Raw genomic sequence first — 24,609 nt, forward strand, 5'->3', positions numbered from 1 at the left:
TCTTTTAAGGAGATAAAAGTGAAAGAAGCCAGAGAAACTAAGAATAAGCATATTAGTGCTGCAGGTTTTATAGTAGAAAACATTTTGAAGGAATGTGCACTCAGTTCCAACTTTGGACTTTCTGATTTTTTTTACACACCATGAAAGATCTCCAGAGCCACTGGGTGGGATTCTCTGTTGGTCGACGGCAAAATTGGAAACGCGATTAGGCGGAGAATCGGTTCCGAAGGTGACGGTTTGACGCCAATCATGATCAAATGTCGCTGCAACAGCGGCGTCAATCCGTTTCAGAACGCATGTATAGTAAACCTAGTTGGCATTCCATTAGCGTGCCCGACCTGGTATTCTCTGGGGCCTCCGATGTGCCGAATTTCCAACGGCAGGGTTCACTCGTGCTTTTAAAAATTGTGAAACAGGCACCTTAGCTGATTAGAGGAGAGGAGGAAGTGGGATATAGAGAAGTGTGATGGCGGGCTGCCAGACCAGATACGGGTGTGGGGTGTGGGGGGGGGGGGGGGGGGGGGGGCGCAAGGCCGGAGTGACCATGGATCGCCATTGTTGCGGCCTGCAAGATAGCCATCTTGATGACCCCACTGACTGCTCACCTTGGCCCCAGGTTCTACTGCAGACAGACGCCAGTCATGCGAGTGCCCCTCCACCCACCCGCTGGTGGGGCATCAGGCGGCCCACCCTGGTCCAACGCCCACTGCAGCCTGGGCGGGGACTGTGAAGCATACTGCTGGCATGGGCAGCACCAGCCAACGGTTGCAGGCATGCAGCAGGCATGATCGCCAGTGCCAGAGCGCGGGGGGGGGGGGGGGGGGCAGTAGAATTGTGGGGGGAGGGAAGAGCTCTCAGTGCCAACCAACACACCATGCTAACATGTCGGCCTTTCACTCACTGCAGACAATGGATTTTGGAATTCAGCCAGCAATGGCGCTCTTACTCCTAGTCGCCGCAGCTCTGGGAGATACAAACTGCCGCTGCTCAAGGAGGAGGACCATGCAGCAGGGTGTGCAGCAGCGGAGCCTGCCCCAGAGGAACAGAAGGCAGCCGCCCACAAAGGAAAGCTGGCTGTCCAACAGGCTGAAAGGAGGTGCCTCATGAGGCCTCATGTGTACCGGCAGCACCTGTTATTCGAAGACCTGCCGGACTGGGCATGCTGTCAAAGTCTTCGGCTGAGCAGAGGGACAGTGCGACATATGCCAGATCATGACATACCTGGCAAGCGAGGGAATGGGAGGGAGGGAACGGGGGAAAAACAACCGCTCCCGGTGATTGTTAAGCTGACGGTTGCCGACGGGGTCCTTCCAGGCGCTGAGTGGTGACTTGCCCTGGAGCTTGGTGCACAGGTGCATCTGCCCCACCACGGAGGCCCAATATGCTGAGTCGGCAGAATACGTCCATTTCAAAGCCCACCAGGATGTCTGGGCAGTGGGGTTCGCCGGCATTGACGGAATCCCCCTGGTCCAGGGGACCATCGACGGGATGCATGTCCCCCACGAGCACCTGCAGAGGATGGGCCCCTCAATGGGTTCCACTCTGACGTACAGCTGACGTTCAGGTGCACATCATGTAAGTCTGTGCCCGATACCAGGCAATGTGCACAATGCCTTCATCCTGGCACACTCGTTTCCTGATATGCGGGGGCGATTGTGTCCTGGCTGAAAGAGATTATCTGCTGCAGCCATCGCTGATGACGGCAATCCGGAAGCTGCAGACAGACTGCTGGAGACCCACTACAATGACACCTATGCTGCGGCCAAGGGTGTGATTGAGCGGTGCTTTGGCTTCCTGAACATTGCACAGCAGAGGGGCGATGTGGTGTCGGAGTAGGATGAATGCCAGACCTCTGACGAGTAAAGCTGGATGAGGGTAGGCAGGAAATGGGACCCAGACAGGCACGGAGGCCACACGACATGTGCGCCAAGGGCCACGTGCATAGGACGCTCTGATCGTCTCCAGGTTCACTGGTTTGTGGGGGGGGTACATGAGGAAGTGGCTAGGAGCCACAGCATCCCGTCTGCAACCCCCTCCATGATACGTACCTGCCGCACTACAGGGTGTGGGCCCTGGGTTGGCAGTAACACCGGGTTTGGTCCATGGAATAAAGGATGATGACAATCCGCTCTGTGATTGAGCTCTGGTGCATTGTATGACAACGTCTGACTCTTGCCCACGGTCGGACTTTCCGCCTTCCACCTGGGTGATCTGTGCATGTGTGCTGGCCATTCCATCACACTGTCCGATCGAATCCCTGGGGTGATAGTGGTAGGGACAGGGAGGAGCCCCTGCACCGCACTCTGGCCAGCCCAGATCAGCCAACCTCTCACACTCATCTGACAGAATACTGAGGCGTTCTAACAGATGATTAATATTCACAAATATTTACAGATACATTCCCTAGTCCCTGTAACTAAACCCTGCCCTTCACCGGTGCAAACTTAACTGGTGTCTAACCTTCTGGCCTAACGAGCCCTTATGCTGCATCTAGGTGGATCCCCAGACGGTACATCAGGAGTGGAGGCGTCCTGAAGTGATTCCCGCCATGCGACCTGGGTCCCCATGGTGGCCATTTTCTGGAGGGATTGGGCCTGGATGGACCCAGTGGCAGCTCGGGTACCTCACGTGGCATGGAGCCGCCCTGATCGGCCCACTGCTCACCTGATGATGCCAGGGACAGGAGAAGGGGGGAGGGGGCTGTTCCGACACCTCCCCTGTAGGAGTCACCAGCACAAGCCGCATCACCACTTCCTCCATGGTGCCCTGTAGCCCCCGGGCTATGGCATGGGACGGGAGCTACCCCTGAGGCTCCCTGGCATGGCCAGTCCAGGAGGCCTGCTCTGGCCTCGACCAGGGTCTGCATGCTTGCGGCCATGGAGCACAGGGAGTGGACTACCACTGTCTGGAACTGCACCATCTCCCTCTGGGACTGGGCCACCTCCCTCTGTGTCTGCGCCATGTCGGTCCGGGCTATGCTGCCGGCGTTCTCAGCCATGGCCCGCTGTGACTGGGCCACGCTCAGAAGTGCGGCTGCAATTGCCAGGTGACTCTCGCACATGGCTGCCTGAGTGGCAGCAACCCTGTCCTGCACCTCCGCCAGCGCCTGCACAGAGTGCCCCAGGCCTTGGGCATGCTGATCCATAGACAAAACTTCTCTCTCTCTCTCTCTCTCTCTCTCTCTGTGTCTCTCTCTCTCTCTCTCTCTCTCTCTCTCTCTCTCTCTCTCTCTCTCTCTCTCTCTCTCTCTCTCTCTCTCTCTCTCTCTCTCTCTCTCTCTCTCTCTCTCTCTTTCTTTCTTTCTTTCTTTCTTTCTTTCTTTCTTTCTTTTCCCCCCCCCCCCCCCCCCCGGGTGGCAAGCATGGACGGCACTACCTCCTGCTCCTGCACGCGGTTGGACTCCTCCAACAGCACCTGCAGGTACTGGATGCTCACCGACGGCCCCTGATGTAGTCCCTGGCTCTGTGCCTACATCTTGACGGGACTGTCCGTTCCAGAAGCCCGAAACCCATCTGGACAGCAGCTTTAATTCCTGGGGTCGGCCTGCCCTCCCGCCATCCTCGCCCCGGGATGTTTCCACCTCCACCTGATATACCGGACCAGCTGTGTGGTGAGCACCACATAGTGTCCCAGGAATCTCTTCGCTAAAGTGCCCAACCGAGATGAGTGTCTCTGGGATGGTGGAGGCTATTGGAGATAGCTGTGACGGGAAATCACTGTCATCCCTGGATTCGAGCTAAATGGTGTCTTGGGTCTCTTGTCGAGGGCTGCCGTGTGTCCTGCTCTTCTTCATGCTGAGTGGTTGGGGGGGGGTCGGTGGGGGGTGATGGCGGGGCCGGCGCTCCGGCTATGGCATCCCGCCAACCTCCCTTTCCTCTGGGCCAGGGTGGGGTGGCAACAGAAAACAACAGTGTTAGACAGTCCAATGCATGCAGCCCAGGGGGTGAGTAGCTGGAGGCCTCAGCGGCCTGTATAGGTGGTGGCATATGGTGCAGGCTGGAGGTTCAGTCGTACCCCGGGGGTGGGGGGGGGGATGGGGTTGGCGCTAGGGGCACAGTTTCCCTACTCACCGAGGCCACCCTGAGGAGGTTGTGCAGAGTTTTATGGCATTGCTGGCTGGTCGGGATATTGTTGTTCACGGCGCTGACCACCTCTGCCACCTGCATCCGGGCATGGCCTACGACGATGGCTGGCAACTTCCTTCCAGGGCTGGGGTAAGGGTCAACCGCCTCTCTTCCACTTTGCCCAGGGGGGTCTCCAGCTCGGCGTCTATGAAATGGGGTGCTGCCCACCTTGCTGCCACCTTGTTGGCTGGGATGGTGTGTGCGGAGAGTGAAGTGTGTATATGTGGCTGCAGCTTGTCAGCCTCCTGAGTGTCAACCGCCACCGTTTCTCTTTGGAATCTATTGTGTTCCACTTGGCGCCGGTGCTAGCTCTTCAACAAGTCACTGAATCGGTCAAAGTGTGGTGCCAGTGTTGCTGTCATGGAAGACCACAAACCCTGCCCTGGCGTCAACACCTGGGGCGGTTCCCCCCGGGTGAGAGAATCGCCGAGGCGCCGTGCTAGTCACGCCACGCTGCCCCGACACCCGCACGCGATTCTCCCACCTCCCCGAAACCAGCGCCACAAGAATCGTGCCGGGCCGCTCGGAGAATTGCCACAAACGGCGAGCAGCGATTCTCTGGCCCAGGTGGGCCGAGCAGTTGGCGAGAAAAATGACATTCCCGCCGACGGCGTTCACCCCTGGTCGCTGCCGGCGGCAACTGTGCGGGAACTCTGGGGGGGGGGGGGGCCAACCTGTGGGGGGGAGAGGCTCTTCACTTGGCGGGGGGGGGCTTCTGATGGGGTCTGGCCCGCGATCGGGGCCCACCGATCGGCGGGCCCCCCCCCCCCCAACCAACCGGGCCTACCTCCTTCCGCAGCCGGCCCCAGAACTCCGGTGCCATGTTGAGTCGCGGCCGGCGCACGTAAGGAGTTCCCCGCGCATGCGCAGGATGGCGCAGCCCAACTGCGCATGCACAGGAATGAGCTGCCCCAACTGCGCATGCACGGGTTGGCGCGGCGCCCGTTTGGCGTCGCGTAAGGGGGCTGGAGCGGCGTTAACCACTCCAGCACCATGCTGGCCCCCTATGAGGGCCAGAATAGGTTGTGCCCGGGCCCTGTTCACGCCATCGTGAAAGGCGACGGCGTTCACGATGGTGCGGACACCTCGTCCTGGGAGCGGAGAATACTGCCCTTAGTCTCAGAAATGGAGAATCCTGCCCATTGTGTTTTGGAGTAGGGGAGATTGCAAAGAGAGCATGGTACAAACTGCATCTGTTAGTAAATCAGAAAGCGAAATTAATGGACATTGGATTATATTGCTGTGGTGAATGTAACTCCGTAATTCACACTATTGTATATACATGAGACCATGCATTTGTAAGCGCAGTTGCGTTGCCCGACCACTAGGGGAGTAGCGCTGGGAATGCTTTGGAGTTTGTACAGGGCTCCACCCTTGGCTCCGCCCACAACTTCTCCCCCTGGACTACTGTATAAATACCAATGCTCAGAGCCAGTTGTTCAGTTCATCGAGAGTTCAACGCGGAACAGGCTGGCTCTGTAAGTAGATTAAAACCACTGTTCATATCTTTAAGCTCGTGTCTAGTGAATTGATGGTTCCATCAATTGCTGACTTGGCAAAGGTACATAATTTGCTTGTGGAAGAAGGAAAATAGGACTCCTTATCTCAAAATTGGATTTAAAACCAGATTTCATTCCAAACTGTACATACTTCCATCTTAAAACTCATGAAAATAAAAGCCTTGCAAGTAGCTGCATATTTGCCGTGCATTATTCAACGAATTCAATAATTGTATGTTCTGTAGTTGAGTCAATGATTTTTAAAAATAAATCCTTTTCTTTTTACAGCAGCAAAGTTCTAATTTGCCACAGATGGATTCTTCATCTCCATCACCAAACCCAGTTTCTCCAGTGCCACTGAACAATAACAATCCAACCAGTGCTCCAAGATTTGGAACAGTCATTCCCAATCGGATTTTTGTAGGAGGGATCGATTTTAAAGTCAGTTGTTTTGTACATTGTAATTTATTAGTGAAACATAATTACAATTAAATAGAACTTTGTGGATTCAAGACTATTTGTGTTTCAGGCAGCCTTTTCTTTTTTTCCCCCACTTCCAAACAGACAAATGAAAATGATCTAAGAAAGTTTTTTGCACAGTATGGAACAGTTAAAGAAGTCAAAATAGTAAATGACAGAGCTGGAGTTTCTAAAGGGTGAGTACAATATCATTTTGATTTTCAAATAAAGAAGTTATGAATCACAAAAATTGTGTGAGGTCGGGTTAATAGGAGAACGTCATCAAATGTGCAGAGATTTAAATTTTTTGCTGGCTCCCAGGAACATCATGAACTAAACTTTGCTCATTCCGTGTCAAGAGCTGAAATTATTAGACACCTTCTTGTATCCTAGACTCCATTGGTTAAATGCACCTTGTGCCATAGGCAGTTCAGGTGTGAGTTTGTATGGCTGACCAGGTGAGGCATATTTGTGTCTCAGTTGTACGGAACCTGGCAATGCCCTGTGGTTCTGTGTTCAAAAATACAATTCCAAATATTCTTTGAGCAAGATTGCTGCTGATGAGTAAATTTCAGACAAGATCTTGGGCGGTATTCTCCGCTCCCGATAAAAATCGGGATGGCCGTCGTGAAATCGGCCGAGGTTCACGACGGCCTCGGGGCCCGCTCCCCACACCTAGAGCGGGCCCCCGTCGTTCCCGGCCGTGACCTCGCCGTGCCGGAAATGACGCGGAAACGGTGCTTTTCTGATGTCATCCACGCATGCGCGGGTTGCCGGTTCCAACCCGCGCATGCGCGGATGACATTAGCGCGCAGACGGCACGAACCCGCGCACGTGCGGTGCCGTCTTTCTCCACCGCCGCCCGGCAAGACGTGGTGGCTTGATCTTGCCGGGAGGCGGAGGGGAAAGAGTGCGTCCGTTTTGGACGCTGGCCTGACGATCGGTGGGCACCGATCGCGGGCCTGTCCCCTCCTGAGCACAGTCGTGGTGCTCCCTTCCAAATCGGGCCCCTAGATGCCCCAAATGGGCATCTGGCGCCCATTTCACGAATGAAGCGACTAGGTGTGGTTGCTGCCGTGGTGAAACGGGCATGAAGGGCCGGCCGCTCGGCCATCGGGCTCGGAAAATCGCCGTTCACCGTAAAAAACGGCGAGCGGCAATTTTTGAGTGGGGGGGGAGAATCGCCAAGGGGGGCGTAAAAAATGTCGGGAGGCCCTCCCACGATTCTCCCACGCCACGTGGGGAGCGGAGAATTCCGCCCCATAACTTTAAAGAGGAGTAAATGGAATGTACAATGGGAGTATTTTGTTCAGGTTATTTTGAGATTGCCAAGAATGTTCATAATTGGGGTAGAACTATTAGAGTGCTCAAAATTGTCCAAGGTTTTTGCGAGAGTAAATAAGAAATTTTACACAAGTAAATTATATTTTATGATGGTGTTCAGAATGATAGGATCAGATATTTGTAGAATGTTGGTAACGTCACTTGACGAGTTTAAAGGAAAATGGGTAAAATACACATTTGGGAAGGATATTTCAAACGGAACTGGGATATATCTCCAAAGAATTGGAAGAAATTTCTTTCAGCCACCTAATGAGAAACCGTTTGCATTAAGAAATTTAGAAAAAGCTTTCCAGACTTCCGCTGGCGGTCATGCTGTGAGTGGTTGCACACAGGACAGCTCCTGCTTGAAGGCATAATAAAGAGCTCTTTTTAGCCGAAAATGGGAGTAACTTTGGCAAAGTGTAGCTGAAGATTGGAGAAGACTTGTGTGCGTGTGTCTCACCTTGGGATGTGGCATGTCTGCTGGTTACAAAACCCGGCAGAAGGAGGTGAAAGACCTTGCCAAGGAGTTGGAAGAGACCTGTGGTGCAGGCACTATTGGGAAGATGACGGAGGGGGAAGAGTTAGTGCAAATTGGAAGGCCCCAGGTGGAACAGTTGATCGTTTTCATCAGGGAAGAGTTCCGTCAGCAGAGGAAGAAGGTGCAGGAGGACAGATTGAAGTCCATCGAAGGGGTTGTGGCACCCCTGAAGGGCTCGGTGGAAAGGGTCGAGAAGTCTCTGGAGGCAAGGGTCGCAGATCCGAGAGATAGAGAGGGTGATGTCGGATCGCAGCGATCGAGTGGGGGCGGAGATGGGGCTCTTGGGAAACTGTTGCAAGACACTGAGAACAAAGGTGGAGGAGCAAGAAAACAGGTTGAAGGCAAAATTTGCGAATAGTCGGCCTGCTTGAAGGAGTGGAGGGCACGACTGCCACGAGGTATGTCTCGATGCTGGGGGGGCTGGTGACGGACGGGATGCTGGACAAGGCCCGTGAGGTGGACAGAGTGCAAAGCTCTCTGAGGCAGAATCCAAGAGCTGGGGAGCCGCACAGGCTGATTTGTAAGACTCCACAAGTTTGTGAAGAAAGAAGATCCTGTAGTGGGCCAGGGAGAAGTGGAACTGTGAATGGGAGGGGAATAAAGTCTGAATATACCAGGACATTGGAGCTGAACTGGCAAAAAAGCGGGCGAGGTTCAATAGGGCCAAAGCGGTGCTGTATCGACAGCAGATCAGGTTTGGGGGGCTCTATCTGGCAAAACTATGGGTAACTAAGTGTGGGTTCTACAGGCCCATCTCGCTACTCAATCTAGATGTAAAGATGCTGGCAAAGGACCTGATGCAGCAGTTGGAGAACTGTATGCCAGAGGTAGTCACAGAGGGCCAGTCGGGCTTTGTCAAGGGCAGGCATATAACATCGAACATCAGTCACCTGCTGAACGTGATAATGATCCCATCTAGGGAGAGAACACCAGAAACGATCACCTCTCTGGACGCAGAAGGGATGATCAAAATCCTAAAGGACATTTGAGCCTTCTCTGATTGCAAGCTTAACCTGAGCGAGACCTCTCCTGTGAACCGGCAGGGGGGAGGGACAGAACTCAGTGGACTGCCTTTCAACCAGACCAAGCCAAATTCCACCGCCTGTGCATCTAAATAGCCAAAGATGGACACTGATCCACAAATGGAACCTGACGAGTCTGGTGGAGGAAGTCAAAAGGAACCTGCAGAGGTGGTGCTTACTCCCACTCTCCCTCGCAGGGAGAATACAGACAATCAAAATGAAAATACTGCCCAGGTTCATCTTCCTGTTTAGATCCCTCCTGATCTATATCCTCGAGGATCTAAAAGAAGGTCCTACAAAGGTAAAGAAACATGGGAGGCCTGGCCCCCTCGAACGTACAGTTCTACCACTGGGCAGCCACTGCAGAACGAGTGAGGGGGTGGGTGAAGGGGCTGGGAACAGAGTGGGTGAAGATAGAGGAGCATTCCTGCACTGGGGTGTCCCTCCTGACCCTCAGCCACAGCCGCTCTCCAAATTCTACCCCCCGCCAAACACTAAAGGAGCCCAGTGATCGCTACACACGGGACATGGTACAAAATGAGGCAGCACTTCAGCCTAAACAAAATGTCCAACATGGCTCCCATCTGCAACAACCACAGGTTTACTCCCGCAATAATGGACACCACCTTCAAAAGGTGGAGATAGGCCGAGGGGACACTGATGGTTAGGGACATATACAAGGACGATAGAGTCGCAACCTTGGGGGAACTTAGAGGTTCCAATTACCAAGACCAAACGACCTGAGGTTAAAAATTCAGGTTAAAAACTTACTCCGTAAGGAAACAATCCTAGATACCAGGACACCCATTAGTGGAAGAACTGCTGGACGCGGGCAAATGGGGCGAAGGCACACAAAGAAAACGAGAGGGACAAAGCCGCAGGGGACTGATCCGCAGGCAAGCTGAAGTCCAAACTAAACTGTAAATAGACACCTATAAATATGTGCTTGTATGCCGACTAAACGGGGGCCATGGCCACACCTGGAGGGAAGATAATTGCCTGTAAATATGCGTTAATTTTGTTAATTTTTTTATTTCCCTTTTTTGCACAGTTTTGTAATATGTAATTCATGAATTGTGAAATATAAGATGTTAAAACCCAGTAAAAACTTTGTTTAAAAGATGTGCTTAAAAGATCCCCCATATCAGTCAAGTGAAGCTCTCTGAACTGTTTTTAATGCAATTATATTCTCTAATAAACAGGAGACCAAAATTGTACACCGTATTCCAGATGTGGTCTGATCAACACCCTGTACAGCTGTAACAAATCATCCCTATTTTTATATTTCATTCCCGTTGCAATAAATGAAAGCATTCCATTTCCTTCCTAATCACTTGCTGTATTCATACTATCTTCTTGTGATTTATCTACCAGGGCACCCAGATCCTTCTGCATCTCCCAGAGTTCCACAATCTCCATTTAAATAATATACTGCTTTTCTATTGTTCCTGCCAAAGTGGACAACTTCACATTTTCCCACAATATATTGCATCTGCCAAATTATTGCCACTCACTTAACCTTTCTCCGTCCCTTTGCAGACTTTTTTTTCCTCTTCACAAAAATATCTTATGTCATCAGAAAATGTAACAATCATACATTTGGTCCCTTCATCCAAGTTATTGATATAAATTGTAAATAGTTGAGGCCCCAGCACTGATCTTTGTGGCGCACTCACTCGTCACATCTTGCCAACGTGAAAATGACCCATTTCTGCGTACTTAAATCATCTACACATGCTAATATGTTACCACCTAAACCATGGCCTGAATGTTGCACCGGTTGGGCACACACATTGGCCAGGCCCAGAAAAGGGTGCAAATGAGCTTCCAACACGATTTCATGCTGCTTCGCCAATTAATGGGCAGCCATTGTGAAACGCATGCTGAGAAAGACTTAGCGCTGCCAGGGAGGATGGGCGCCAAGAGAAGGGAGGATGCAGGCTTGCACTTGAATGATTTCATATGCTGTCGGGTTGGATGCACACCCACTCAAACCATGTAAAACTTTGGCCCATGAGCTCTTATTTTGCATAGTAAGTTTTGATATGGCACCTAGATCGAAGCCTTTGGCAAGTCTATATATACCACATCGACAGGTTCTCACTTTATCCACATTGCTTGTTACTTACTCAAAGAGCTCTAATAAATCAGCCAAACATTATTGCATTAAGATTTTCGAAGTGCCCCATTAAATTCCAGAATTTCCTACAACCGATGTTAAGCTAACTGGCCTGTAATGTCCTGCTTTCTCTCGTGATGAATGTAGGAATTTCAGATATATATTTTGTGACATCATTAAGATTTTCGAAGTGCCCCATTAAATTCCAGAATTTCCTACAACCGACGTTAAGCTAACTGGCCTGTACCCCTGCTTTCTCTCGTGATGAATGTAGGAATTTCAGATATATATTTTGTGACATGTAACTGGTGCAGTAATGATTAAAAGCCTGGGTTAGGATGTATGTCTGACTGCTGTAGCACTGCTTTTAAACAAGGCAGCTAGACTTAGTGGCGATAGAGGAACAATTAAAATAATGTAAAAGTAAGGTCATAATTCATTCAAGCCATGGATCTTGTTTGCCAAAGTAGGGCTAATGGTATTTTGTTATAGAAGGAAGGTTCCCTGGGGAGTAGTTAATAATTAGAGACATTGCGTTGGTCAGATGATCATAACCCAGTTTGTGGGATAGAGATTATTTGGTTAATGGAGGTGCCAGGGGTTGAAGCATTTAGGTGTTTGGTTTTCATCTGTTTGTGAGCAGACTAGCAGCTTCTGACTAACTTACAGTTTAGTTAAAAAGATTTGACTGAACAGAACAGAGTTTTTTTTTATTGCCAAATGTTGGAAAGTTAAACAGTAGTTTGATGTAGGAATTAATCTGCAATCTGGATCCTGAAGCATCTCTCTGTCAAGCGGTTTATCCAAGACTTCTAAAGCAAGTATTCCTGGGTCTGCTAACTATTTAAAAATGGGTTTTGACCAGAGATGAGTTTGCTTGATTGGAGATGAAAAGATAGCAGTTAAGAGAGAAAGTGTTTCATTTTAGCCTAACTGGTAATTGTAATCTATTTTCTTGTATGATAACGTGAGTTTAATACTGTGTTAGTAATAAAGTTTGTTTTAATATACCATATCCCTATTTGTGTGTGGAACACTTCTGGAGTGAGCTATCCTTTTCTCAGTCTTACAAATAAAACAAAATATTGATGTTTTTGTCCAGTATCGAGCAAATGCTGGGGTCTGGTCCAGGATCGTAATATTCTCCCTCCTTAGAATCCCTACTGTGTAGATAGAGGCCAATCGACCAATCCAGTCTCCACCAACCCTCCGAAAGAGCACCCTACCTAGGCCTACTTCTCCGCCCTAGACCCGCAGCCCCACGTAAGCTGTACATCTTTGGACTGTGGAAGGAAACTGGAGCACTGGGAAGAAATCCCTGCAAACACTGACTAATGTGCAAACTTCACACAGTCACCAAAGGCCAGAATTGAACCCAGGTCCCTGACTACACTGTCACCTTGCCGCCTTCTTAAATAGAGGAGTAATGTTTGCTATTTTTCAATCTGGTGGGACCGTTCCAGGATTGAAGGTATTTTAGGAAATGAAAATCAATGCATCTACAATCTCAGCAGGCACTATTTCTCGACCATAAGATGAAGCCATCAGGACTTGGGACTTGTCAGCTTTTAGTAATTTCCCGTTGTGGTTTACACTTAGTTCTGGCATGTTATTTGTTTCTATCGCAGTGAAGACAGATGTAAAATATCTGTTCAATTTGTCCACCATTTATTTAGTTTCGATTATTAATTCCTCAGACTCACTCTTTATAATAATAATTAGGGAACCAACATTCACTTTGCTGCAGAAAGAAATTCTTCCTATCTTTTTATATTTCGCGCCAGCTTTCTCTTGTACTATAATTTCTCCCTCCTTATTAATCTTTTAGTCATTCTTTGCTGTTCTTTACATTGTGTCCAATCTTATTCAAGTTGAAAACACTTTAAATCTACCATCTTCTCCCTCAAACTGATAGTTACATTTAATCATATTGTTATCACTGCTAGCCAGGGGTTCCTTCTCAATGAGGTCATTAATGAATCCTTTCTCTTTGCACGCACATCTAGTATAGGCTGCACAAAGAAACTGTCCCAAAAATATTATATCAACTCCTCATCCAGGCTACCTTTTCCGTTCTGATTTGCCAAATCTCAGCACACCCATACTTATTGCCATACCTTTCTCACCCATCACTATTATGTTTCTGTGCACCTTGTTTGACTCCGTGACTTTTTTACTATTTCTCATTTTTATCCAAACTCATTGTACTCCTTGATCTCAAGAACTAGATCTTCACTTAATCTTCTGTCACCATGATTTGGGGAGCTTGGCTGAAAACTACATGGGTACAACAATTCATAAAGTAAGTACAGGCAGTCATCAGAATTGCGGCAGTTGGTTCCTGAAAACTCATAGGAAATAGAAATGTCATGGTTTCAGAACCTATTTTAAAAGTACAAAGAATACAGCACAGGAACATGCCCTTTGGCCCTCTAACGCTTTACCGGTCATAATACCAACCGTTGCCAAAATCCTCAGAACTTCCTTGTGGTGTATCCCTCTATACCCATCCTATCCATGTGTTTGTCAAGATGCCTTTTGAACTCTGTTAATGTATCTGCTTCCACAACCTCCTCTGGCAACGCATTTCAGGCACTCGCCACCCTCTGCGTAAAAAAACCTGCCCCGCACATTTCCCCTAAACTTAGCCCCCACAGACCTTAAACCTATGCCTCCTGGTGATTGACCCCTCCACCCTGGGAAAGAATGCCTCCCCATCCACTCTATCCATGCCCGTCATAATCTTTTAGACCTCTTATCAGGTCACCCCTCATCCTCCTTTCTAATGAAAACAGTCCGAGTCTATTCAGCCTCTCCACATAGCTAACACCCTCCAGGCCAGGCAACATCCTGGTAAACCTCCTCTGCACCCTCTCCAAAGCCTCCACAACCTTCTGGTAGTGTGGCGACCAGAATTGTGCGTAATATTCCAAGTGTGGCTTTATATACTGGTTTTTATACTGGATGCCCCGTCCAATGAAGGCAAGCATTCCGTATGCTTTCTTGAATACCTTGTCCACTTGTGTTGCCACCTTCAAAGATATGTGGACCTGCAAGCCCAGATCTCTCTGACTTTCTATATTCCTAAGACTTTTGCCATTTACGGTATATTTCCCCTCCTATGTTAGACCTACCAAAATGCATTACCTCATATTTGTCCGGATTAAACTCAATTTGCCATTCCTCTGCCCAAGTCTCCAACCTAGTCCTGCTGTATCTTCTGACAATCCTCAACGCTATCTGCCACTCCACTAACCTTGGTGTCATCCACAAACTTACTAATCAGACGGGTGGCATTTTCCTCCAAAACATTTATGTATACTACAAACAGCAGTAGTCCCAGCACAGATCCCTGTGGAATACCACTAGTCACAACCTTCCATTCAGAAATCCTCCCTTCTACTGCTACACTTTGTCTTCTGTGTGCAAGCCAGTTGTGTATCCATCTGATCCCATGTGACTTAACCTTTTGTACCAGTCTGCCATGAGGCACCTTGTCAAAGGCTTTACTGAAGTCTATGTAAACAACATCCATCACCATCTCCTCATCAATCATCTTTGTCACCGCCTCAAAAAACTCGATCAAGTTAATGAGGCACAACCTCCCCTTAATGAAACCATGCTGTCTATCGGAACCATGCTGTCTATCACTTATGAGTCCATTTGTTTCCAAATGGGTATAAGTCCTGTCACTGAGAATTCTCTCCAATAATTTACCGACTACTGACGTGAGGCTCACCAGCCTATAGTTTCCAAGATTATCCCTGCTAGCTTTCTGAAACAGCGGTACCACATAAGCTATTCTCCAGTCCTCTGGGATCTCACCTGTAGTCAATGAGGATACAAAGATGCCAGTCAAGGTCCCAGCAATTTCCTCCCTTGATTCCCTCCGTATTCTGGGTTAAACCCCATCTGGCCCAGGAGACTTATCTAATTTAATTTTTTTTTAAAGACACAATACCTCCTTTTCGATGTTAACTTAATCCAGAGTGTCCACACTACCTACCCAAGAATCATCTTCCACAAAGTCCTTTATATGGTGAACACTGATGCAAAGTACTCTTTTAGTACCTTGCCCATTTCCTCTGGCTCAACACATAGATTCCCCCCACTGTTTTTTAAAAAGTATTTTTATTAAGGTTTTGCAGAATTGTTCATAATAAAACAGTAGTAACCATAATAACAAACAAACTAGAGTGAACATTAACATAGTGCAAAAGGAGAATATACAATAAGAATTAAATAGACATTACCCAATCTTCCCACACCATCCCAATGAAGCACTCACACCCCCCCACGGATTGCTGTTGCTGCTGACATTTTAATTTTCCCCGAGAAAGTCGATGAACGGCTGTCACCTCCGAGGGAAGCTAGCGTAGACCCTCTTAAGGCAAACTTTATTTTCTCGAGGCTGAGAAACCCAGCCATGTCGGTAACCCAAGTCTCTACACTCGGGGGCTTTGAGTCCCTCCACGTTAATAAAATACGTCTCCGGGCTACTAGGGAGGCAAAGGCCAAGACGTCGGCCTCTTTCGCCCCCTGAACTCCTGGGTCTTCTGACACTCCAAGGATCGCTATCTCTGGACTCGGCACTACCCGTGTGTTAAGCACCTTGGACATTGCCCTCGCGAACCCTTGCCAGAACCCTACCAAGCTCCGGGCATGCCCAAAACATGTGGACATGGTTTGCAGGGCTGCCCTTGCACCTCATGCAACTGTCTTAGAACATAGAACAGTACAGCACAGAACAGGTCCTTTGGCCCTCGATGTTGTGGCGAGCAATGATCACCCTACTCAAACCCACGTATCCACCCTATACCCGTAACCCAAGAACCCCCCCTTAACCTTACTTTTTTAGGACACTACGGGCAATTTAGCATGGCCAATCCACCTAACCCGCACATCTTTGGACTGTGGGAGAAAACCGGAGCACCCGGAGGAAACCCACGCACACACGGGGAGGACGTGCAGACTCCACACAGACAGTGACCCAGCCGGGAATCGAACCTGGGACCCTGGAGCTGTGAAGCATTTATGCTAATCACCATGCTACCGTGCTGCCCCCCAAAAAACTTGCTCATTCTCGCTGCCGTCATGTGTGCCCGGTGGACCACCTTAACTTGAATTAGACTGAGCCTGGCACATGCTGAGGAGGAATTAACCCTGCCCAGGATCTCTGCCCACAGACCCGCTTCCAACACCTCACCTAGCTCCTCCTCCCACTTGCCCTTGAGCTCCTCCACCGGGGTTTCCCCCGCCTCCTGTAGTTCCTGTAGAGATATCCGACACCCTCCCCTCCCCCACCCAGGTGCCTGAGACCACCCTGTCATGTATCCTCAGTGGAGGCAGCGTCGGAAAAGGCCACTACCTGTTTTTTCAGGAAGCTCGTACTTGCAGATATTTAAAGGCGTTTTCTGGCGGCAGATTAAATTTGTCCTCTAGCGCCTTCAAACTGGGAAAGCGTCCGTCTATGAACAGATCTCCCATCCTTCTGATGCCTACCCTCTTCCAGTTCTGGAACTCCCCATTCATCCTACCCGGGACAAACCTGTGATTGTTGCCTATCGGGGTCCAGACCGACGCTCCCTCCACCCTCTTGTACCTCCTCCACTGTCCCCAGATCCGCAGTGTCGCCACAACCACCGGACTTGTGGAGTAATGGGTCAGCGAGAACGCCAAAGGATATAACTTGGAAGGATATAACAAAATCACCAATCACTGTCGGTTGCCTGTTAAGCCTTGAACTTCTGCTAGTCCGAGTGCATACAAAATGCACCGTGAGCATATAAATGCAGTAAAATCGCAACGGCTGTGCTGAAAATATTTAACAATAAAACGCTCATCCCCAATCTAATAAAGATTCACCTGTCCATCATTCATATGTTCAGGTATAACGTTCTGGTCGAAAGAATGTGCTGGTTGAAACCGACATAAAGTTAAAATGGGGTGTCAATCTTTAAATGTCAACGTGCTATTCGTCATAACTCAAACATTGTAAAGTCAAGAACTTCCTGTACTTTAAAAACGCAGATTTAATGTATATTTATCTATAATATGTGAAATTTAATAATAGCATGCCGATTGTTACTTTATTGTTATTGTTCCTGCTGGAGAACATTTGAAAAATATTTGTTTGAGATGTGGACATTGTTGGCAAGGCCAGCCTTGGTTGCCCATCCCTAATTGCCCTTCAGATGGTGGTGGTGAATTACAATTGTAAGAAAAGAGTTTGTGAAGCACTACCATGGTCCTTTGTTTTGCTTTGCATGTACATATTCCGTTATGGTCTGTTGTTAGTATAGACTTAATTCTGTATTACATGCACAACTGCATTGAATGCTGAAATGCCGAGGCCATTTGGTGAATTGTTACAGATGCGTTGATCCACAGTCTTGATGGTAATAGAAGGTAAAGAAAGGGGAAACTAATCTTAGAATCGCTACAGCGCAGAAGGAGGCCATTTGGTTCATTGAGTCTGCCCTGACCCTCTCCCCATAACCCAGTAATTGTACCTAACGTTTGAGACACTAAGAGGCAATTTAGTATATCCACATAGCCTGCACACCTTTGGACTGTGGGAGGGAAACCGGAGCACCTGGAGGAAATCCATGCAGACATGGTGAGAAAGTGCAAACTCCACAGAATTAAACCAGGGTCCCTGGCGCTGTGATGTAGTGCTAACCACTGTATCACCCCACCAATTTTCCTAATCATTTGGAGCCTAACCATTCCACTCATGTGATGTAGCCTCAAAAGTATTTGCATTTCAGTACAGAACAAATAAAGTGCTATAATATTATTTCCATGTCACGAAAATGTTTTAGACCATTTTGTATTAAGGTACTCAGGGCTTCCAGGGTTAATTTAGGTACTGTCCTTTCCCCTATCTCACATTATGATGTAGGCAGCTACTTGCGAGTAATAGAGTGTAGTGGTGAATCTGATGCAAGTCAACATGAAGTTAACACCTAACCAGGACTGTATCCTGTGTTTGTGTGTGTGTGGTCGTGGCAGCAGGTAAAGACGTAAAGAAACTGCAGTCTGACCTGAGTGGAGTGCCTAACTTGTGGACCTTGAATATGCAACTGGAGATCGCCAAAGATCAGCAATGTGATGGAAGGGGCCATTGACAGTGCTGTCAAGTGGTATTTACTTCACAATAATCTCATTGATGCTTAGTTTGTGTTCTACCAGGGTCATTCAGCTCCTGACTTCATAATTGCTTTAGTCCAAACAGGGACAAAAGAGCTGAACTCCAGAGCCAGAGTGACTGCCCTTGACATGAAGGCAACATTTGACCGAGGTGGTATCAAGGAGCACTAACAAAACCAGTCAGTGGCATTTGGCGGGGTGGGGGGTGGACTCTGCATTCGTTGGAGTCATACCAAGTATAAAGTCAGGTGGTTTTGATTGTTGGAGGTTATTTTCTCCATCCCAGGACCTCACTGCAGAAGTTCCTCAGGGTAGTTTCCTCGGCCCAACCATCCTCAGCAACTTCATCAATGACCTTCCCTCTATTCTAAGGTCAGAAGTGTACAATCATTAGTGAACCTTCCCAATGTTCAGCACCATTCACAACTCCTCATACTGAAGCAGTCCATGCCTGCTATACAACAAGACGTAAACAACTTTCAGGCATGGGCTGATAAATGGCTAGTAGCATTCGTGCCACACGAGTGCCAAGCACTGACATCTCCTGACAAGTGGAATTCAATCCCCCCCCCCCACCACCCCATTGACATTCAATGGCACTACCATCACTAAATCCTCTACTATCAACTCCTGGGTGTTACCATTGACCAGAAACTGAGCTGGACCAGCCATATAAACACTGTGGCTACAAGAGCAGGTCAGAACATCTCCGGAATGCCTAAAGCCTGTCCACAAAGCACAAGTCAGGAGTGTGATGGAATACTCTGCACTTACCTGTGCAGCTCCAAAAACGTAGGACACGACAGCCTGTTTTATCTGCTCCCCAACTACTATCTCCCAACAGCCACTCAATTCACTGACGCACACTGGCAGCAGCAATCATCTACAAGATGCACTGCAGCAACTGAACATGGGATTCTTCAATGGCACCTGCCAAACCTAGAAGTGTGATCAATGTAGAACGTGTGAGACATATTTTGTATCTGTGACAGTAATGTTATTAAAAGCCTGGGTTAAGGTATACATTTGTTGCAGTAATAATTTTTTAAAACCTAGATTAAGGTGGCCAGACTGTATCTACTAAAGCTATAATTAAGAAGTCGTAAACAGTGAGATCATGAGTGATTCTAACCATTTACTTGTTTACATATAGAGGTCTAATGGAACATTGTTATCGTTGCTGGAGAATCCCTGGAGAGTAGATAATTTACGAGAGATTGTATTTAATCCTAGCTAAGGAGGTCATGTGACATCTTAGTGGGATACAGATTGTAATTAATGGGAGGAACCGAGTCTGTCTAGTTTTGCAGTTTACTGTAGGAATTGAGTTGACGAGGCAGAGGTTTGAACAGCAGATTTTTGCCAATTGTTGCTAAGTTGAACATACGTGTACTGGTTCTGCTGCTGAAAGGAGGTCACTCCAAAAATCTCCACACAACAAAGTGTATTTTAACATAAAAGATATCTATTGGTCTGAGTAATCACTCACGGGGTGAAGTATCCGTTCCTCAAAATGTTGCAATTTTTTATTTTTTTTGGGGTTCTTATCCTAAGAAATGTTGCAGTCTGGTCCAGTACCACAACAAAATTGGGACTCACCCGGGATCCTAACAGAGGGACATTGGTAGTAGATATATGGGAAATCCACTGCTGCCAAGCCATACACCATCCTGACTTGGAATTATATTGCTGTTCCTTCACTGTTGCTGGACAGCACAGTGGATTTACCTGCACCACGTGGACTGCAACGATTCAAGATGCTAACCACCACCTCTTCTGGAAGGCAATTTTGGATGGGCAATAAAAATGCTAGCCTAGGTAGTGATGCCCACAGCCCACTAATTAAAGAACTCTATCACAGATTTAAGGTAATTGGTAGATGAGTGGGGTAACTGAGAAAAAAACCTCTGCATCCGATGGGTATCTGGAATTCACTGTCTAGTTTGGGGTGGAGACAGAAGATAACTGAATCTGCACCTGAAAGGCTACAAACCATGGGCCGGGATTCTCCCCTGCCCGGCGGGGCGGAGGGTCCCGGCATAGCGGAGTGCCACCAACCACTCCGGCGTCGGGCCTCCCCAAAGGTGCGGAATTCTCCGCACCTTTGGGGGCTAGGCCCGCGCTGGAGTGGTTGGCGCCATGCCGAGTGGCGCCAAAACCGGCAGCAACTGCCTTTGACGCCCACCGGCCGGGGTTGAGGCTGGCCGAAAGGCCTTCGCCGGTTCGCGCATGCGCCGGTGCGTCAGCTGCCGCTGACGTCACCGCCTGCGCATGCGCAGTACGGGGTTTCTCTTCCGCCATGGTGGAGGCCGTGGCGGCGGCGGAAGAAAAAGAGTGCCCCCACGGCACTGGCCCGCCCGCCGATCGGTGGGCCCCGATCGTGTGCCTTGTCACCGTGGGGGCACCCCCTGGGGTCCGATCACCCTGCCCCCCCCCCCCCCGCCCAGGACCCTGGGGGCACACTCGCACCGCCAATCCCGCCGCCACCAGAGGTGGTTGAAACCACGGCGGCGGAGAGAGGCCTCTTAGCGGCGGGACTAATCGCAGGCCGGAGAATCGTCGCAGAGGGCACGCCGATCGGCGAGGCGCGATTCCAGCCCCCGCCAATTCCCGGGTGGCGGAGAATTCCGGCCACGGCGGGGGTGGGATTTTCGCCGGTCCCGGGCGATTCTCCGACCCTGCTGGAGAATTCCGCCCCATGTGCTGGAAGGTGAGATAAGGATGGGCGTTAAGTTTTCGTTTTTTCTTTTAAACCGGCGCAGACACAATGGGCTGAATGGCCTCTTTCTGTGCCGTAACTTTCTTATGGTTCTATTTCAGGCATGGAGGCTGAAGGGCAGAAAAAAGATCCAGTGTGCAGCGCAAAAGGACTCTACCAGAGCTCATAGAGGTCCATTGCGAGACCTGATCGAAAATAAAGAACCTAGCCTGATCGCAAAAGGATAAGCAACCCCATGTAAAGGCTGAAATGAGGTTTAAATTTTTGCGCAATAAACAGGCAACACTGGTAGACCGATCGTTTAATGAGCGCAACTTGAAGAACACTGCAGCCTGGATTCAAAGTAGGTGCCATAATTTGTGGCGAATGCATGTGAAAAAAAAACAATTTAAAGAGAATTAAGTGCAAAGAAATTGGATTCAATTCAATTCTCCAAGCTCAGGAAATCAACTAGCTGGTCAAAGCCATTCATTCAAAAGATTTTCTGCAGAATCGCTGCAGTTTAATACAGCTCCGTAACAGTCATGGAAGCCGTCCAGATCTCAGCAAGTGCAGGAAGGGAAAAAACATGGGCGGGATTCTCTTGTCGCCTGCACCAAAATCGCGTTCAGCGATCGGCCGGACAATCCTCGTTTGTGCCTAAATTGGGGTCGTCGCTTTTGCGATGCTCCACCCCCTCAAACAGCGTACTCAGAATGTCACCTGAAGCCCTCCCCCGATGGGCTCAGTTCCCAACGGCGTGGAACACATATCGTGAACCCGGTGTGGTGGCTGCGGACTGAGTCCAGTGCCCGTCACAGTTGGGGACGTTGGGGGGGGGGGCTGAGCTGCTCCACAGGCAAGGGGGGCATTGGCGGTAGCTGGGGCACTGGTGGGGGCTGGGTTGGGGGGGGGGGGGGGGGTAAGCGAGGTGTTGCTGGGGGACAGTATGTGGCAGGCCGGGTCCAAGCGTGGCTGGTGCCATGTTCACGGGCGCAGCCACTGTAGGTCGCCACCGTGCGCATGCGCTGCCACGGACCCGGCAATTCTCCGGCTGTATCTGCAGGTAAAGCCAGGGGCTTTACGCTGTGCGGCTGCTCGCCCCCTACCTGACGCAGCCATTGCGCCATTTTTTCGGGCGTTAAACGCCACTGTTCACACGCTGGCGACAGCACTTAGTATGCAATTCGGAGATTCCAGCCCCATGTTTTAAAGCTATATTTCTCTGCTGAAAATGGCCGTGGATGGTAATCAACATTGCCAGGCCCGTTAAGGCAGATGGAAGGGTCAGACCTGGCACAAAATTGGGCATTCTGTAAAGATTTAAAAAAAAATCTTTTTATTGGCATTTTCAAAATTATGTACATTGCCGTTCATTTCCATTTATTGTACAGTACAAAAAGGCTTCTTCTTAGGTTTCTTTATTTACAGTCTGTCGCTGTCTGGCTCAGCATACAATCCTCTAACCCCTTCCAGCTCCCCTCTCCCTAAACCCCCATGATGTCCTCCTTTTTTTGAATAAATGTTTTAAAATACAGTTTTGTACAAGTTATGGATACAGGTATATACCTTGCAAAGCAAAACACATAGGCTCTAGGAAATATACCTGGTCGGGAGGATCTTTCCTGCCCTCTCCTAATTTCTTTTTACCGATCCACGAACTGGGCCATTTCTCGTTTCCCCTTCCTGATTTTCTTCACGTTCTCTTGCCCTGCTGTGGTTGCTGCCACTGTTGTCTTTCCCTGTGCTCCCACCCTCTCCTGTTTTTGTTCTCTTATCTGTTCCCCCTTCTGGCTCCCCTTTTTTTGTCCCCCCACCTCCCCTTCACAGCTTTAGGTGGTGCTGCTGATCGCCAGCTGAGCATGATTCTATGGCGGGCAATCAGGGAGGCAAAGGCAAGGGCGTCCGCCCTCCTAACCATGAAGAGATCTGGCTGGTCTGATACCCTGAAAACCGCCACTTTCGGGCATGGCTTCATCCTCATCCCCATCACTATAGACATTGCCTCGAAGAAGGCTGTCCAGTACCCAGCCAGTCTGGGGCAAGACTAGAACATGTGGGCGCAGTTGGCCGGGCCTCCTTGGCACCGTTCACATCTATCCTCCACCTCTGGGAAGAACCTGCAAATTTGGGTTCTGGCCAAGTGGACTCCATGTACCACTTTTAGCTGCGTTAGGTTGAGCCTCGCACTTGTGGGGGTAGAGTTGACCCTGTGCAGTGCTTCGCTCCAGAATCCCCACCCTATTTTGAATCCCAAGTCTTCCTCCTTGTCGTGTCCAGTTCGGTGTCATCCCTCTCCAGCAGTCGATCATACATGTCACTACAGTTCCCTTTGCCTAGGATGTCTGCATCCAGCAGCTCTTCTGGTAGTGCCTGTCGTGGTGGTCGTGGGTATATCCCTTTTTCCTCCGTAGGAAGTATTTAAGCTGCAAGTATCTGAGTTTGTTGCCTTCAGGTAGTTGGAATCTCTGCATCAGTTTGTCCAGTGTTGTGACCCTACCGTCAGTGTATCGGTCTCTGACTGTCAATGTCTCCCTGTCCTGTCTCCAGCTTTTGAAGGTGGTGTCGGTGAGTGCTGGTGTGAACCTGTGGTTATTGCAGATGGGGGCTTTGTCGGATATTTCGGCCAGTCCGAATTGCTGCCGTAGGTGGTTCAACGTCTGGAGAGTGGCTATTACTGCTTGGCTGCTGGAATGTTTCTTGGGCGTGGTTGGGAGTGCTGCCGCGGCGAGGGTAACTTGCCCAGTGAGTTAAAAAAGGCCTTGGGGATATAGATTGGGATGGGTCTTAGTAGGAAGAGGTACCTACACAGTTAAGGCCCCCCCCCCCCCCCATCAGTCGATATGTTGCTAGGTCGGGAATTTCCACCATTTTTATTAATTTTGTGTCATCCCAGTTGGGAGCATAAACATTGACCATGACATATCGTCCCCCTGGGTCCGTTACCGTCTTTGTCGCCTTACACATCATCCTCTTATCCAACAGACTCGGTACCCCCTTGGCCCTGGTCCCGTAGCAGGAATGGTAAGTGTGTCCCACCCAGACTTTCCTTATACGCTGTCGGTCCTGCTCTCTCAGCCCTGTCTCTTGGAGGAAGACTATATCGGCTCTCATGTTTCATAGGTGGGTGAAGGCTCTGTATCTTTTCACTGGGCCGTTAAGTCCCCTGACATTCCAGGTGACTATCCTGGCGGGGAGGTTTTGTTCCCCCCCCCCACGTCTATGGGATTAACCATACTTATCTGGTGGGTGCGTCCCTGCACTCCGGGGTTTCCCCCTGTTAGGGGGCGTCCAAGAAGGCCACTAGCAATCAGAGGGCAGCACGGCGGCCTCGTGATTAGCACAGCTGTCTCACGGTGCTGAGGTCCCAGGTTCGATCCCGTCTCTGGGTCACTGTCCATGTGGAGTTTGCACATTCTCCCCTTGTCTGCGTGGGTTTCGCCCCGCAACCCCAAAATGTGCCGAGTAGGTGGATTGGGCATGCTAAATTGCCTTTTAATTGGAAAAAATAATTGGGCAATCTAAATTTCTAAAAATAAATAAATAAATAAATAAAAACATGGCTGTCCGCCATGTGGATATGCCCCTACACTCCGGTTTTCCCTTTGTCCAGGGGGCACCCAACACGGCTGCTGATGCACTATCAATTGCAATGAGACGAGAATAGAATGT

At 49.4% G+C, this 24,609-nt stretch overlaps 1 protein-coding gene across 5 annotated transcripts in view; it reads left to right on the forward strand.

The window, feature by feature from the left end:
- The window catches only part of LOC119961774 (protein boule-like), a 240,951-nt gene that overhangs the window by 14,690 nt on the left and 201,652 nt on the right, over positions 1-24,609 (forward strand). For all 5 annotated transcript variants that reach the window (XM_038789076.1, XM_038789074.1, XM_038789073.1 and 2 more), the window contains exons 2-3: positions 5,912-6,064; positions 6,188-6,279. In XM_038789076.1, the coding sequence (XP_038645004.1) occupies positions 5,936-6,064; positions 6,188-6,279 (221 nt within the window). In that variant the 5' untranslated portion in view covers positions 5,912-5,935. The remainder of the gene's footprint in view (positions 1-5,911; positions 6,065-6,187; positions 6,280-24,609) is intronic.

This window comes from Scyliorhinus canicula, chromosome 2 (genome assembly GCF_902713615.1).
Source record: "Scyliorhinus canicula chromosome 2, sScyCan1.1, whole genome shotgun sequence".
Classification (NCBI taxonomy): domain Eukaryota; kingdom Metazoa; phylum Chordata; class Chondrichthyes; order Carcharhiniformes; family Scyliorhinidae; genus Scyliorhinus; species Scyliorhinus canicula.